The 17,234-nt window shown below is 38.9% G+C and overlaps 1 protein-coding gene across 2 annotated transcripts in view; it reads right to left on the reverse strand.

The window, feature by feature from the left end:
* rps6kc1 (ribosomal protein S6 kinase polypeptide 1) overlaps positions 1-17,234 on the reverse strand; it is a 176,498-nt gene that overhangs the window by 129,107 nt on the left and 30,157 nt on the right. For both annotated transcript variants that reach the window (XM_063055798.1, XM_063055797.1), the window contains exon 4: positions 16,321-16,436. In XM_063055798.1, the coding sequence (XP_062911868.1) occupies positions 16,321-16,436 (116 nt within the window). The remainder of the gene's footprint in view (positions 1-16,320; positions 16,437-17,234) is intronic.

The following is a 17,234-nucleotide window of genomic DNA, read 5'->3' on the forward strand; positions in this document are numbered from 1 at the left end:
TGTCGAGATGAGGCCACACTTAGGTTGAAGGAACAACAGCTTATATTCCAATTGGGTAGCCTCCAACTTGATAACATGAACATCAATTTCTCAAACTTCTAATAATGCCCCCAACACCCACCACCCCCTTCTCCATTTCCCATTTCCTTTTTCGCCTCTCACCTCATTTCACCAATCAACTTCCCAGCTCTTTACTTTATCCCTCCCCCTTCAGGTTTCACCTATCAACTCATGTTTTTCTCTCCCCTCCCCCCACCTTTTAAAACTACTCCTCAGCTTTTTCCTCCAGTCCTGCAAAGGCTTTCAGCCTGAAACATCAACTGTACTTTTTTCCATAGATGCTGCCTGGCCTGCTGAGTTCCTCCAGCATTTTGTGTGTGTTGCCAGAATTTCCCTACCACATAGCCCTCTATTTTTCTAAACTCCATGCATCTTAAGAGTCTCTTAAAAGACCCCATTGTATCCGCCTCCACCAATATCGCTGGCAGTGCATTCCATGCACCCACCACTGTGTGAAAAACTTGCCTCTGACATCCCCGTTGTATCTACTTCCAAGCACCTTAAAACCATGTCCCCTCATGTTAGCCATTTCAGCCCTGGGAAAAAGCCTCTGGCTATCAATGCCTCTCATCATCTTATACACCTTTATCAGGTCACCTCTCATCCTCCGCCACTCCAAGGAGAAAAGGCCAAGATCACTCAACCTATTCCCATAAAGTATGCTCTCCACTCCAGGCAACATCTTATATGTGATGGTTATCTTATATGTATCTTGTGCTGCGTATGACTTTTGGTACTGTGTTTTGTCCCTTGGCCCCAGAGTAACACTGTTTCATTTGGCTGAATTCACGGGTAGTCATGTATGGTTGAATAATGACTTGAACTGCAGTGCTTGAACTTGATTGTACCTCAAGGATCCCAGCTGGTCCCAGATTATTCCCATTTGGTATTAGAATAATGCAATTCAACAATGAGATGTCTATCCATGCAAAGATGCACCTGTGTCTTCACAAAGACAGGGTAGTGGTCACCTCCACTAAAAGTATTATGGCATGTATTTGCCTCACGTGGACAGGCAAGTAGCATTATTTCCTGATATTGATTCTCTCCTGCCACAGACCCAGTTTAGCAGGCTTTAGGACTCAGCCAGCTGAGCGAGTGATGCTATTACTAAGCTAGATTGGTGCTGTACAGTGAAATCGCTCGGTCAGAATACAGTCTGTGCTCTTCCTACTTTTGATGATTCTTCTGAGTGTGATCGAGCCTGGTGAGCGCTGATTCATCAGATACAAGAGGGTCAGGGTGGTAATTGTTGGAGTGATGTTTTGGGTCAGCACATGTAGCAATTAACTTAACTGACTTCGGCCACTAGCCCTCAGATTCAAATATGCATTGAAAATTAAATTTAAAATGCAGACCAGACAGACCAGGAAACAGACACTTAACTGATCGTCAACATATGCATACCCATGACTGTGCGGCTAGGCATAACTCAAATACCATCTATAAATTTGCTGATTGTTGGTAGAATCTCAGATGGAGATGACAGGGCGTACACAGGAGTGAGATATGCCAACTAGTGGAGTGGGGCTGCAGCAACAACCTGGCACTCAGTGTCAGTAAGACAAAAGAGCTGATTGTGGACATCAGGAAGGGCAAGACGAAGGAACACATGCCAATCCTCATAGAGGGATCAGTTGGAGAGAGTGAGCAGCTTCAAGTTCCTGGTTGGCAACATCTCAGAGGACCTAACCTGGTCCCAACATATCAATGCAGCTATGAAGAAGGCAAGACAGTGTCTATACTTCATCAGGTTGAAGAGATTTGGTATGTCAACAAAAACACTCAAAAACTTCTATAGATGTACCATGGAGAGCATTCTGACAGGCTGCATCACTGTCTGGTATTGGGGGGGGGGGGGCTACTGCACAGGACCAAAAGGAGCTGCAAAGAGACATGAATTTAGTTGCTCCATCCTGGACACTACTACAAAGTACCCAGGACATCTTCAAGGAGAAGTGTCCATTATTAAGGACCTCCAGCACCCAGGGCGTGCCCTTTTCTCACTGTTACCATCGGGTAGGAAGTACAGAAGCCAGAAGGCACAAACTCAGCAATTCAGGAACAGCTTCTTCCCCTTTGCCATCTGGCATTGAACCCAAGAACACTACCTCATTTTTTAAAATATATATTATTTCTGCTTTTGCACAATTTTTAGTTTGCTCAATATGCATATACTGAAATTGATTTTTTTTCTCTTCCTATATTATGTATTGCATTGAACTGCTGCTGCTAAATTAACACATTTCACGACATATGCCAGTGATAATAAACTTGATTCTGAATCCAATCAACATTCCAATGCATTAATACTTATTTTGGGAGTGATGGTGGGAAGATCCAGATGTTTTAAACTGTTAAATGTGTTGTTCAAAAGGGGATTGTAAATATGGATTTGTTTGCATTCTCCTGAATTTTCTTTGATCTTTAGCACATAAAATGTGTGTAGTGTTGGGCACAGCAGAGATTTTTCCAACTGAAAGAGTCTCCATATGATGCCTGCTGTATCTTGTTTTGCTTCATAACTACCAGAACTTTTCTCCGGTGACTTCATTCACGCAACAACAGTCTTTGTCCAAGTTTGATTTGATACCACAAGACTTCAGAGTCTTAAAAGAATAATGAGGACTCCAAGGCTATTTCTTCCTGCCACTGTTCTACAGAGATACCAGTCTACAAGGGGCTATTGTCTGACTGGAACAGGATATACCATAGGATTGTGATTGCAAGTTCTCGGACATGGTAAAGTATGATTCCGCAAGTACAATTCACGAAAATGCTTTGTGTTTTTTTCATATAAAACAAAGATTTCACCTACCCACCTTGCCTCCCATTCTAAAGTTTTACACAAAATTCCCCTTTCGCACAACAGGTTAATAGAAAAGAGCAAATCAATCAACAAAATAGCAGTTGGCCTTTGAACAAAACCATTTATAAGACTATAACATTTGACCAACCCAAGTCATGGGAAGGGAATAACATGCAGAGGAAAAGATTCAGAACACACCCTCAAAAGAAATCCTAGAAGCAAAAAAAAAAAGCACAATATCCTTATTAATGCAAGAGACCACAAGACATAGGAACAGAATTAGGCCATCTGGCCTATCGAGTCTGCTCCGCCATTCAATCATGGCTGATCCTTTTATTTTCTCCTCCTCAACCCCAGTTCCAGGCTTTCTCCCCTAACCTTTGATGCCACGTCCAATCAAGAACCTATCAATCTCTGCCTTAAATACACCCAACGACCTGGCCTCCACAGCTGCATGTGGCAACAAATTCCACAAATTCACCACCCTTTGGCTAAAGAACTTTCTCCACATCTCTGTTTTGAAAGGGTGCCCCTCTATCCTGAGGCTATGCTTTCTTGTCTTAGACCCTCCCACCAATTTGAATTCCAGTGAGTACAGACCCAGAGCGATCAAACGTTCCTCGTATAATAACCCTTTCATTCCTGGAAACATCCTCTGGACCCTCTCCAATGCCAGCACATCTTTTCTTAGATAAGGAGCCCAAAACTGTTGACAATACTCAAGGTGAGGCCTCACCAGTGCCTTATAAAGCATCAGCATCACATCCCTGCTCTTATATTCTAGACCTCTTGAAATGAACGTTCACATGGCATTTGCCTTCCTCACCACTGACTCTACCTGCAAGTTAACCTTCAGGGTGTTCAGCACAAGGACTCTCAAGTGTCTCTACATCTCAGATTCTTGGATTTTCTCACAGTTTAGCAAATAGTCTGCACATTTATTTCTACTGCCGAAGTGTATGACCATACATTTTCCAATGTTGTATTTCATTTGCCACTTTCCTGCCCATTCTCCTAATCTGTCTAAGTCCTTCTGCATCCTACCGGTTTCTTCAATACTACCTGCCCCTCCACCAATCTTCATATCATCTGCAAACTTGGCAACAAAGCCATCTATTCCATCACCTAAATCATTCATATAAAGCATAAAAAGAAGTGGTCCCAAAACTGACCCCTGCAGAACACCCGTAGTCACTGGCAGCCAACCAGAAAAGGATCCTTTTATTCCCACTCGCTGCCTCCTACCAATCAGCAAATGCTCTAACCATATTAGTAACTTTCCTGTAATACCATGGGCTCTTAACTTGGTAAGCAGCCTCATGTGAGGCACCTTGTCAAAAGCCTTCCGAAAGTTCAAATCTACAACACCCACTATATCCCCTTTATCTATCTACATCCCCTTTATCTATCCTACTTGTAATCTCTTCAAAGAATTCCAACAGGATCGTCAGGGAGGATTTTCCTTGAAGGAAACCAATGTGACTTTGTACTATTTTGTCCTGTGTCACCAAGTACTCCATCACCTCATCCTTAACAATCGACTCCAACCATCTTCGCAACCACTGAGGTCAGGCTAACTGGTCTATAATTCCCTTTCTGCTGCCTTTTTCCTTTCTTAAAGAGTAGAGTGACATTTGCAGTTTTCCAGTCCTCTGGCACCATGCCAGAGTCCAATGATTTTTGAAAGATCATTTCTCATGCCACCACAATCTCTAACGCTATCTCTTTCTGAACCCTAGGGTGCAGTTCATCTGGTCCAGGTGACTTATGTACCTTTAGGTCTTTGAGCTTTTTCAGAAACTTCTCTCTTGTAATAGTAACTGAACCCACTTCCCTTCCTTCACACTCTACAACATCAGGCATATTGCTAGTGTCCTCCATAGTGAAGACTGATGTAAAATACTTATTTAGTTCATCAGCCATCTCCTTGTCCCCTGTTATTATTTCTCCTGCCTCATTTTCTAGCAGCCCTATATCCACTCTCATTTCTCATTTATTTTTAATATACTTGAAAAAACTTTTACTATTCACTTTGATATTATTTGCTAGCTTGCTTTCATATTTCATCTTTTCCCTTCTCATGATTTTTAGTTGCTCTCTATAGGTTTTTAAAAACTTCCCAATCCTCTATCTTCCCACAAATTTTTACTTTGTTGTATGCCCTTTCTTTTGTTTTTACAAAGCCTTTGGCTTCCCTTGTCAGCCATGGTTGTACTATTTTACCATTTGAGTATTTCTTCATTTTTGGAATAAATGTGTCCTGCACCTTCCTCATTTTTCCCAGAAACGCATGCCATTGCTGCTCTGCTAACATCTTTGCCAGCAGCTCCTTCCAATTTACTTTGGCCAACTCCTCTCTCGCACCACTGTAAATTCCACTACTCCACTGAAATACTGCTACATCAGACTTTACTTCCTCCATATCAAATTTCAAGTTGAACTCAATCGTATTGTGATCACCGGTTCCGAAGGGTTCTTTTACCTTAGGCTCCCTAATCGCCTTCGGTTCATTACATAACATCCAATCCAGTATAGCTGATCCCCTAGCAGGCTTAATGACAAACTGCTCTAAAAAGCTACATACATCAAAGTTGCTGGTGAAAGCAGCAGGCCAAGCAGCATCTATAGGAAGAGGCGCAGTCGACGTTTCAGGCCGAGACCCTTCGTCAGGACTAACTGAAGGAAGAGTGAGTAAGGGATTTGAAAGCTGGAGGGGGAGGGGGAGATGCAAAATGATAGGAGAAGACAGGAGGGGGAGGGATAGAGCCGAGAGCTGGACAGGTGATAGGCAAAAGGGGATACGAGAGGATCATGGGACAGGAGGCCTAGGGAGAAAGACGGGGGGGGGTGACCCAGAGGATGGGCAAGAGGTATATTCAGAGGGACAGAGGGAGAAAAAGGAGAGTGAGAGAAAGAATGTGTGCATAAAAAGGAGTAACAGCTGGGGTACGAGGGGGAGGTGGGGCCTAGCGGAAGTTAGAGAAGTCAATGTTCATGCCATCAGGTTGGAGGCTACCCAGACAGAATATAAGGTGTTGTTCCTCCAACCTGAGTGTGGCTTCATCTTTACAGTAGAGGAGGCCGTGGATAGACATGTCAGAATGGGAATGGGATGTGGAATTAAAATGTGTGGCCACTGGGAGATCCTGCTTTCTCTGGCGGACAGAGCGTAGATGTTCAGCAAAGCGGTCTCCCAGTCTGCTCTAAAAAGCTATCTCTTAGGCATTCAACTCATTCTCTTGAGATCAATTACCAATTTTCCCAATCGACCTGCATTTTAAAATCTCCCATGACTACCATAACATTACCCTCTTGACTCACCTTCTCTATTTCCTCTTGTAACCTGTGGTCCACCTCCCAGCCACTGTTGGGAGGCCTGTATATAACTGCCATCAACGTCCTTTTACCCTTGCAGTTTCTTAACTTAACCCACAAGTACTTCCTTTTATTATTTCGGAAGACCAAACGGGTTTTATTAAAGGTCGTTACTCTTTTTATAACATTCGCACACTGTTAAATATTTTTATACCCCCTCACAAAATGTTCCTGAGTGTGTTATCTTTTTAGATGCTGAGAAAGCTTTTGATAGAGTAGAATGGCCTTACTTATTTAAGGTGCTTGAAATGTTTAATTTTAGCTCGAAATTTATATCCTGGATCAAACTGTTATATCATTTTCCTGTGGCCTCGGTCCGTACTAACTCTCTAAGCTCACCTTTTTTCCCTCTTTTTCGAGGTACTCGACAAGGCTGTCCTCTTAGTCCTTTATTATTTGATATTGCATTAGAACCTCTCGCAATTGCCATTCGAGAATCTCCAAATATTACTGGGATAACTCGGGGCTTAAAGTCCCATAAAATATCACTCTATGCTGATGACTTACTTTTATATATTTCTAATCCTCAAAAATCCATCCCTGCTGTTTTAGAGTTATTAGCACAATTTAGTCTCTTTTCAGGTTATAAATTAAATCTTAGTAAGAGTGAACTTTTCCCGATTAATAAACAACTTCCCTTATATCATAACTTTCCATTTAAATTGATTAATAATTATTTTTCATATCTTGGGATTAAAATTACTTGTAAACACAAAGATTTATTTAAGATTAACTTTTTACCCTTAATTGACCATATTATTCATCTTTCATCTAAATGGTTTCCTTTATATTTAACTTTGATTGGTCATATTAATGCAGTTAAGATGTTTTTTCTGCCAAAATTTCTATATATATTTCAGGCATTACCGATTTTTGTTCCAAAATCCTTTTTTTGATAAAGTTGACTTAAAAATTTCTTCATTTATTTGGCAAAATAAAAACCCGAGACTGGGTAAAATACATTTACAGAAAGCTAAGAGAGATGGAGGTTTAGCATTACCTAACTTTAGATTCTATTATTGGGCAATCAATATTCGACATATGAAATTTTGGTTACTTGATCAGGATATACTATCCATTCCTAAATGGGTAGCATTGGAATTACAATCTGTTCAGGGCTATACACTTGGCTCTATTTTAGGTTCCTCGCTTCCTTTTGATTTGAAACGCCTTAAACAGGTATCTAAGCCGATAGTTAAATATACCTTACGTATTTGGTTCCAATTCAGAAAATTTTTTGATCTTAACCAATTTGGGCTAGTGATTCCTATTTTAGGTAACATATTTTTTCCTCCCTCTTTTACGGATCGTGCTTTTCAAATTTGGAAGACTAAGGGTATTTCACGGTTTTTGGATTTATTTTTAGATGGTTCCCTTGTGTCTTTTGAACAATTATCTAATAAATATAATTTATCAAGAATACATTTTTTTAGATATCTACAAGTTAGAAATTTCCTAAGTACTATACTTTCTTCTTTTCCAATGCTTTCTCCTACTTACAATTTAGATACTATAATTAACCTTAATCCATGTCAGAAAGGTGCATCGGCTAGGATTTATAATATTATTATGAAACTTAGGAAAGCTCCATTTGATAAGATTAGGGTAGATTGGGAACAGGAATTGGGGTCTATCATTTCCGTGGATGACTGGGGGCAGATTTTACAATTAGTCAATACTTCTTCTATCTGTGCTAAACATTCCCTAATTCAATTTAAAGTTGTTCATAGAGCACATATGTCCAAAGATAAATTAGCTCGCTTTTATTCTCATATTAATCCTTTTTGTGATAGATGTCCGGGGCAGATAGCCTCTTTAACTCATATGTTTTGGTCTTGTCCTACTCTGGAAACTTTTTGGAGAGACATTTTTAATATTATCTCAAAGATATTGAATATAGATCTCTCTCCTCACCCTAATACTGCTATCTTTGGACTACCTAAAATTTCCAGTAATCTTTCTCCTTCAGCCCGTAGAATGATTGCACTTCTTACTTTAATGGCGAAAAGATGTATCTTACAACATTGGAAAGAGCTTAACGCTCCAACCACCTTTTTTAGGTTTTCTCAGACGATATTATGCTTGAATTTGGAGAAAATTAGAAGCAATCTTTATGATTCCTCACTTAAATTTGAACAGACCTGGGGATCTTTTATTCAATATTTTCATTTAATGTAATTTTTTTTCTTCTCTTTTTTGCTCCATATTTATATACCCTTCTTGTTTTTTTTTTACTGTTTTTAATGGAGGTCGGGTTTGAGGACGTGATTTTAAGTTCTTTAACTCTACTTGGTTCCAAGTTAGCCCATTGCTTTGCTTTGCTTTTAGTTTAGTTGCACAGTGGGGTTTTTTTTTGGGTTTTTTTTTTCTTTTCTCTATTGATATATATATATATATATATATATATAAAAATTAGTATACTATTATGTTACCTTAGTATGTTATGTTTAAATTACATTGCTTGTATCACTTTTTTTTCTGTATTAATATCTCCTGTAATTTTATTATATTCTAACAGTGTATTAGTGCCTAAATGGCTTACCCTTTTGTATACTTACTCAATAAAAAGATTTAAAAAGAAAGAAAGAAGTGTTTACGATATTTTTGTATGCTTGAATTTTGACTTTTAATTCTTGGAACTAGCAACCAGAAGGAAAAAGGCACTAACCGAGAACGAGGCAGCCAACAGTGGAAATGGAGGAGACGGAGGTGACCCTAAACAGCCTAAACAGGCACAACTGACTTTGGAAGTTATATCCAAGCTTTTGGATGACAAACCTGATAAATCTGATAAAAGATTTTCTAATCTCGAGATAAAGTTAAATAATATTGAAGATCAACTCAGAGCAATTAAACCTGAGAATGAAAAGCAACAACAACTAATTTCGGATCCCGATGAAGATGGCAGACAAAGAGACCGCAGATTGAGCTCGTTGGAGAAGAAAGTAATCTTGACCACTCAAATGCTGGAACGATATAAAGCCAAGATCACTGACCTGGAAAATCACAGGCGCAGACAGAATCTACGGATTACAGGACTTCGTGAGGATGTTGAAAGTGGCAATCCCACTAAGTTTTTTGCTCAATTTTTAATGGAGGTATTCGGTACTGAAGTGTTTTCTAACCCCCCTATACTAGACCGTGCGCATCGCTCGTTAAGGGTTAAACTTCCGAAAGATTTAAAACCCAGAGCAGTTGTTCTACGATTCTACTATGTGCATACTAAGGAGCAGTTAATTCGAGTTGCACATTGGAAAGGAGTGATTGAGTATGGGGATCTCAAATTTCATTTGGTGGAAGATTTTAGTCCAAAATTGTTACAAGAGAGGTCTCTTTTTAAGTTGATGTCAGAATTATACCAAAAAAAATTACACCCTGCATCGTTATATCCTGCACGTTTAAGGGTTGTTTTGCCAGATAAATCATGTAAATGGTTTAAATCAGTGATGGAAGCACACCAATTTCTTGAAGAGCTTGACTAATTTTCAACTGTTTAATAAATTTACTGCTTTCTCATGTTTGAATGTAGTTGTCTATTAGTTTAAAACTAATGTGTAGATTTGCCTTTAAAGATCGGGACTGAGTTGGATTGAGGAAGTGGGCTATCCAGCTTCAAGTATAGGAGGTTGAAAGGAGATATAATAAAGGTATGCACCAGACAACCCCAATTGGCGGACTGCGGGCCTATATGAACCCTCCAAGTAAGTCTTTCATCAAACCAGATAACTAAAAACTTGAATACCTTGACTCTTTCTAGTGGAGAATCATATAGACACAATTCACAATCAGGAATCTTTCTTCTAAAGTCAAAAATCATGTATTTGGACTTAGAAGCAGAAAACCTGAAACCCCATTTATTAGCCCAGTTTTCAACTGATCTTAAAGCCTTTTGTACCTGCTTTAATATATACTTGATGTTTCTTCCTCTTTTCCAGATTGCACCATTGTCTGCAAACAATGATTTGCCAAATCCTGTCCCTACCTGATCAAAGATGCCATTTATCATGACATTAAAAAGAACTGGACTAATGACACTTCCCTGAGGGGTACCATTACCTATTTTAACTGACTTGGAGCCTGTTCCACCTATTTTTACTTGAATTGTCCTTTCCTTAAGGAAATCTTTGATCCAATTAAACATTCTACCTCTAATTCCCACATCATAGAGTTTAATTAATAAGCCATCCTTCTATAGTGAGTCATATGCTCTTTCAATATCTAGAAATACACTTACCATTACTTCTCTATTTTGAAACACTTTTTTAATATCATGACCTAAAAGGGCAACAGATTCTATTGTTGATCTTCCAGTTCTAAAACCATTTTGATAGGCAGCAAAATGTCCCTTATTTTCCAAAAAATAAACAAGTCTGTTGGTGACCATTCGTTCCATAGTTTTACAAAGCTATAGGCCGATACGAACTAGGACTAGACGTGTCCTTACCTGGCTTTAAAACTGGAACTACCACCGCATGCTTCCATTCTGCTGGTAATTTTCCTTCTTTCCACACTGAATTAAACAATGCTAGAATTTCTATTAATACAGAGTCATCCAAATATTTAAGCAATTCATAACACAGTCCATCCCTACCAGGAGAAGTGTTTGAACCTGATTGGACAGCTTCCTGCAATTCCTGAAGGGAGAAAAACAAATATATGGAGCTATTATCATCCAAACTTCTGTCCAATTTCCAACTTTCCTTTAACATAATTTCCTTTCTCAAATCACCTAACTCTCCAGAACTGTGTAATGCCTGGAACACCTCTACAAACATATCAGCCTTTTCCTTATTGGTTACAGCTTCAATATCTCCATCCAGCAAAGTTGGAATAGATGGTTTCCTATATATCCCTGACATTCTGTGAATGATCATCCATAGCTGCTTTATAGGTGTCTCAGGGCCCAGGGTTCCACAAAATCTTCTCTAACTATCCTTCTTTGCATTTTTAATTACTCTCCTTGCTACTGCTCTCTCCTTTTTATACTCCATAATATTATCTAACACTGGGTACTTTCTCAATTTCCTGTAAGCTCTATTTCTGTTTCTTACTGCTATATCACAATTTTTATTCCACCAAGGAACTAATACTCGAGCCTTAAGTACATTCCGTAGAGGAATAGTCAACTGAGCAACTTTATGAATTATAGAACAGAGGGATTCATTCCAAACATCTATGGAGCCCTCGCTATTAATCTCTTCTATTATATCCACAGCTTTCTCCTAGTTCTCATCTCAATGGGCCAAAGAAAAATTATACCTAGCAGACCTCTCCACAACTTCTACTATCAAATTTCTACCAAATCAACATAATATAGGATAGTGATCACTTCCTAGTGTGTATCTGTCCATAACATCCCATTCCCCAACCCTAGCTAAGTTTGAGGAAGTGATAGATAAGTCTAAGTGACTAAACATATTCTTTACAATATTAAATCTTGTAGGCCTTCCATCATTTAGCAGAACCATGTTGTATTTATCTAGAAACTCCTCTATCACCGCTCCATTACTATCTTTACTTTCACTACCCCATATAGGATTATGGGCATTGAAATCTCCAACCCAGATTACTGGGGATCTTACCTTATTCATAATTTCATCCAAATCTGATAACATCATATTACATGGATTATAAAAGTTAATCACAGTTGTTTGACCACGAGAGCTCCGAACCTCCACAGCCACAATTTCAAGGTTAGATTTAATATCAAGTCTTCTAAACTGGAGTCCTGTTTTTAAGAAAGTTGCACACCCTCCACCAGATTTACCTGTTCTGTCAGCTCACACACTATCATATCCAGGGATCACAAAATCTAAATGAGGCTTTAACCATGTCTCCTGTATACAGATCAAATCAGGTTTGTCTTTAAAAGTTCTAACAAATCTTTTTAATTCTTGACCATTTGCAGATAAACTTCTTGCATTCCATTGTAATATTAAAAACAGCGAAATACTAATTATGGGTCTCTTCATCCACATAAAGCTCCTCCGTACTCTCTGATCCCAAAAACTGAGAAGTATTCAGTGATTGTTTGTCTGTCATATACTCATGTAATTTTTCCAGCGAAATCTGTTTTATATCAAGGAATCTCTCTGCAGCTCCAACAACTACTTTTATCATATCCCACCTCTTGGCTGTAGTTTTAGCCCCAACCAGTACATCAACAACAAATGCCAAAAAAGACTCTTTAGTCATCAACAACATGCCTGAAGGAACCATAGTTGGAGGACTCGGAATGAACTGACTCCCCATCGTTCCAATCTTTTCTTTACTTATCCTTTGCTCTCTATCAACTTTCTTTACTGCTTCAGCATATGATATTATTTGTTGGATACTAACATCCTGAATCTGCTTTGCCTTACTGAAATACTCACATCCTCTGTACGCCGCTATATGGTCCCCTCCACAGTTACTGCATTTAGGCACCGCTGCCTTACATGCTTTAATATCATGATCCTCTCCACATTTCATACATCTTCTTTTACCTCAACATGAACCAGCAACATGTCCAAATTTCTGGCAATTATAACAGCGTAAGGGAGGCCTAATGTATTCTCTAACTTGATAAGACATGCACCCAAGATGGACTCTAGTTGGAAGAACATCACCTGCAAAAACCAGACGAACAGGGAAATCCCAATTACCACCTTCTCTCGATTTTAATCGTTTGGCTTCAATCACTCGACCACCTTTAATATTGTCCAAAATTTCCTTTTCAGTCATGCCAGACCAAATACCATACACTACCCCCTTAATCCCCTTCCTTTCTTTCAGTGTAATACACCCCACTTTCACAACCAATTTTCCCACCATTTTAGCACCGTTATATTGGTCAATGTCTTTGCAACAAATTTTCAGCAATCTATTAGACAAAATCTTGGCGTGGAATCCTTTTACCTATTTGGTTCTCTAATGCTGCTGCCACTTTCAAAGGATTAAGGGCTCTAAATCCTTCTTCTCCTCCCTTCTGACCTTTAATTTTTTACAGAACTATAAATTCCTCCAATTCACCCACTTTCCTCAATTTGTTGTCCCCCATTACTTCAGGTCTTTCACTTGATGCACCACTTTTTTGGCTACCCTTACTTCTGGAGTATTACACAGTCTCCCACCCTCCCCCTTCAATCTCAATCACCTCGCTCCCTTTTGCACCCATAGGCTACAGCTAACCCTTTCCAAACTACTAGGCTCCTCCACACCAAAGTCCCCACCCCAATCAGCAGCCTTTATGGCTCTAGCTCTATACTAGAGTCCACAGGATAATATCCAAATCAGAGGGTTCAGCCTTGCAGTGACTCACATACAGTACATGCATCTCAAATCATACTGCATTAGAATAGGAAGCCTACAACCTAACCCCATGTATAGTTATATATCGAGAGATGCCATACACTGCTCTTTGAGAATATTAATTATATTCCAGCCACTCTCTGCTACAGGATTAAATTGTGCATGAAGTGGGTATGAAGGAGGGAAGAAGATGAATTCACCCTTTCTTCCCTACATTTTTAAATGACTTTCGCTAGGACCTCACAGAAGTCACTTATAAGTATTCTCAAAATGACGTGCCGGAACAGAAGTGACTTTTCAGACATGGTTAGAAGTACATTTATAAATAATTCTGAAGATGTCCAGTAAAGTTTAGCAACTTCAAGTATTAGAATAAAATGCTGGTAACAGACAAACTTTGAAAGTTGATTAACTCTGGAACTCAGTGTTTTTCTTGAAGCCTAGTTCTAAATGAGAAACTTTTATGGACAAACTGAAATGGAGAAGCACTTTGCTTCTCTGGCATCTTCAGCATTTTGCAATTTTTCTCAAAGCATGATTCTTAAAGGCAGCATCACCTCAAAATGTATCAACTGTTCTTCAGTGCCCATGTTGAGAGAAGAAAATCTTTCTTCATTCCAACAAAATTAAAAACATCGTATCAAAGTACTTCGCAAATAATGGAATGTAGTTTCTTACACTAGTGACATGTTAATTTGCACAAAGCACCACAAATTGATGTGTTAGAATGGACAGGTATTTCTCTCTTCTATGTAGGGTTGGACACTGGAATATCACCCTGCTTTTATTTATAAAGTGCCATGGGATCTGAAAACACAGATAGGGCCTCTGTTTCAAATGTATTGACAATACATGTTCTATTTCCACTGCATGAAAGTGCACGTCCAGGTTTTTGTGTTGTTCTCTATAATGGAAAACCAATTCGGAATGTGACTCAGAGGGATGTTGACCTTTACCATTTTTTTAAAATCAATGGCCCATAGAAAGCATCCTATCTGCAGTGCATCATGGCTTGGCTTGACAACTGCTCTTCACATGACTACAAAAAAAAACTGGAGAGGTATGGATACAGCTGAGCACATCACAGAAACTAACCTCTCATACACAAACTGTCTCTCCTTCTCACTGCCTCAGTAAAGCAACCAACATAATCAACGACCCCTCCCACCGCAGACATTCTCTCTTCCCCCCTCTCCCATCAGGCAGAAGCTACAAGAACATGAAAGCATATACCAAACGGCTCAAGGATAGCTTCAACCCTATTATAAGACTATTGAATGCTTTCCTAGTACATTAAGGTAGCCTTTTCACCTCACAACTTACTCATTAGGATCTTGTACCTTTTAGTCTACCTGCACTGTCTTTTCTCTGTAGCTGCTATACTTTATTCTGCATTTTCGTATTGTTTTAGCTTGTATAACCACAGTGCATTGGGTAACGACCTGATCTAGAGAAACAGTCTGCAAGTCAAGCTATTCACTATACTTTGGTACATGTAACAATAATAAAGCAATTCAAATACAGCCATACCTGACATTTGGCAATAATACACATACAACCTCAGCTGAATGATTTCTGCTCTCACTTGTTACTTCAATTATTCCTAATTTGATTTAAAGAGAACTGAAATCTTACAAAAGAAATACAAGTACTTATTATAATTGCTCAATTCAAAACAGTAGATAATTAGGATTTTCTAAATCAAGAAAAAAGTTGCTATGAATTAAGACGTAATCTATTCAAAAGAGGTGGATTTTGAAAAGGTTTTCCATTTCAGAAAGAAAGAAGTGAGAGGAATAAAAACAAGGAACCACAGACCATTATTACTTAAGAAGTTCTAACAGGGCATTTGTAAAATAAATGGATTGGGCAAAGTCAGCATAAATCATTGAAAGGAATATCTTTTGAAAAAATCTACTGGAACTTCGGAGTTTGTAAATAATAGAATAAAGGCAAACCAATTGATGGCATTTTTTGATAAGGTTTTCCAATAAAGGTGCCACACTAGTAGTGGCACGATTTTACAAGTAACATACTTTCATGGATTGATGATTGGTCAACTAAGAGAGGGAATAAACAGGTCCTTCTCAGATTGAGCTGGTGGGCAGAGCGTGGGGAGGAGTGACCACTGGACTTGGTTATTCACAATCTACAGCAATGATTTGCTGATTGCAGGAGGATGATAGAGTGAATACAGTATACATACCTACATTAGCTGACAGTACAAAGCTGGATAGCAATACATGCCAAGAGAAGGTTGCACAGGGGCTTCAGGGGATGTAGACAAATTAAAGACCAGGCAGATGGAATACATAAAATTTGAGGATTACAAAATCACCTATTGATAAAAAAAGAGGTTTCTTTTTCAGAAAGATAGTGCAATGGGTTAATGTTTAGAATGGCCTAGGTTTCCCTGAAAACAAATTACGGAAACGAATTAAATGTGAAACAGGGAAGCCAGACTCATCCTGGGATAGCAGGTTTAAGAGAAGAGATTAAGCAGACTTGGCCTATTCTCTCTTTTGAGTTCTGAAAAAGCAAAAAGGTAACCACATTGAACAGAGAAACTCAGGGGGCTTAGCAGATTACATGCAGAAGTGGTGATTCCCCTGGCCGGGTTGTCTAGAGGTCAGGATCAGTTTTAGAATAAAGACATCAGCCATTCAGGGCTTGGATATACAAAAAAAAAAGTCACCAAAACAATAGGAATTTATAGATGTCTCTAACGAAAAAGACTATGGACTTTACTATCTAGAAGTGTTTGGATAAGTGTAAGCACCATATACCTTAAAGAAATCTTCTAGCTGTTTACTATTATACAAGGCTGGGACATTAGCAGAGAACTGTAGGAGATCTTCAGCGCACTGCCTTCTCTCTTCAATCACAGATTTGTCAAAACGACCTACAATATAAAAAAAATGTAGCAATTAAACAGGAAAACATTCTTGTTTATTTCAACTTTAATTATACTGGTTACATATTTTATAGGCAGCAAGTCAGAAAATAGTATCTGCCACATATCAAACAAAAAGTACTTTTGCAGATGGATCAAAATGATAATTAGCAAGACTTCAGTTGGACTAGATTTATTGCAAACTTAGGCTGGGCTTTATTTTACTGAAACAAAGAGTATTATCCACAAGAGACTATTTTGTCCACAAAGCCAAAAATAGTGGGTCACAAGATTAAACAACACATCAAGGAATTCTAATTATTTTACTGTACTGTAGACAGGCTGCAGTTTGTGTATAGAGTATAATGATCATTTAAGCATTTGCATAAATCTTCAGACCACTTACAAATCAAACTGGGGAGTATTTTCTTCACACTAATTACTTTTATTGAACCGTGACATGTTCAGTTTGTTTTATTAGTACATAACCTCTAAATTAGTTCAAATTGGGTACCTCAACTTAGAAAGGATGTGCTGAAACTGAAGAGAGTTCAAAGGAGGTTCACTAAAATGATCCCAGCATTGAATGGCTGGTCATGTAAAGAGTATCTGTTCTTATCAGACCAGAAGGCGGAGGTGAAGAGTTCGCACTGACGCAGGGGTGGATCCTAATGCTGATTGGCCTCCAATCTAACACCCCATACCAGCGACGACAGCAGTGAGGAAGATGGCAGCAGCGAGCAGTGCATCGGCTCGAGGCCAGGGTATCAAGAACACTGTCAGGCTGACAGTGCGAGACCGGAACGG

The sequence above is a fragment of the Mobula hypostoma genome, chromosome 8 (genome assembly GCF_963921235.1).
Source record: "Mobula hypostoma chromosome 8, sMobHyp1.1, whole genome shotgun sequence".
NCBI lineage: Eukaryota > Metazoa > Chordata > Chondrichthyes > Myliobatiformes > Myliobatidae > Mobula > Mobula hypostoma.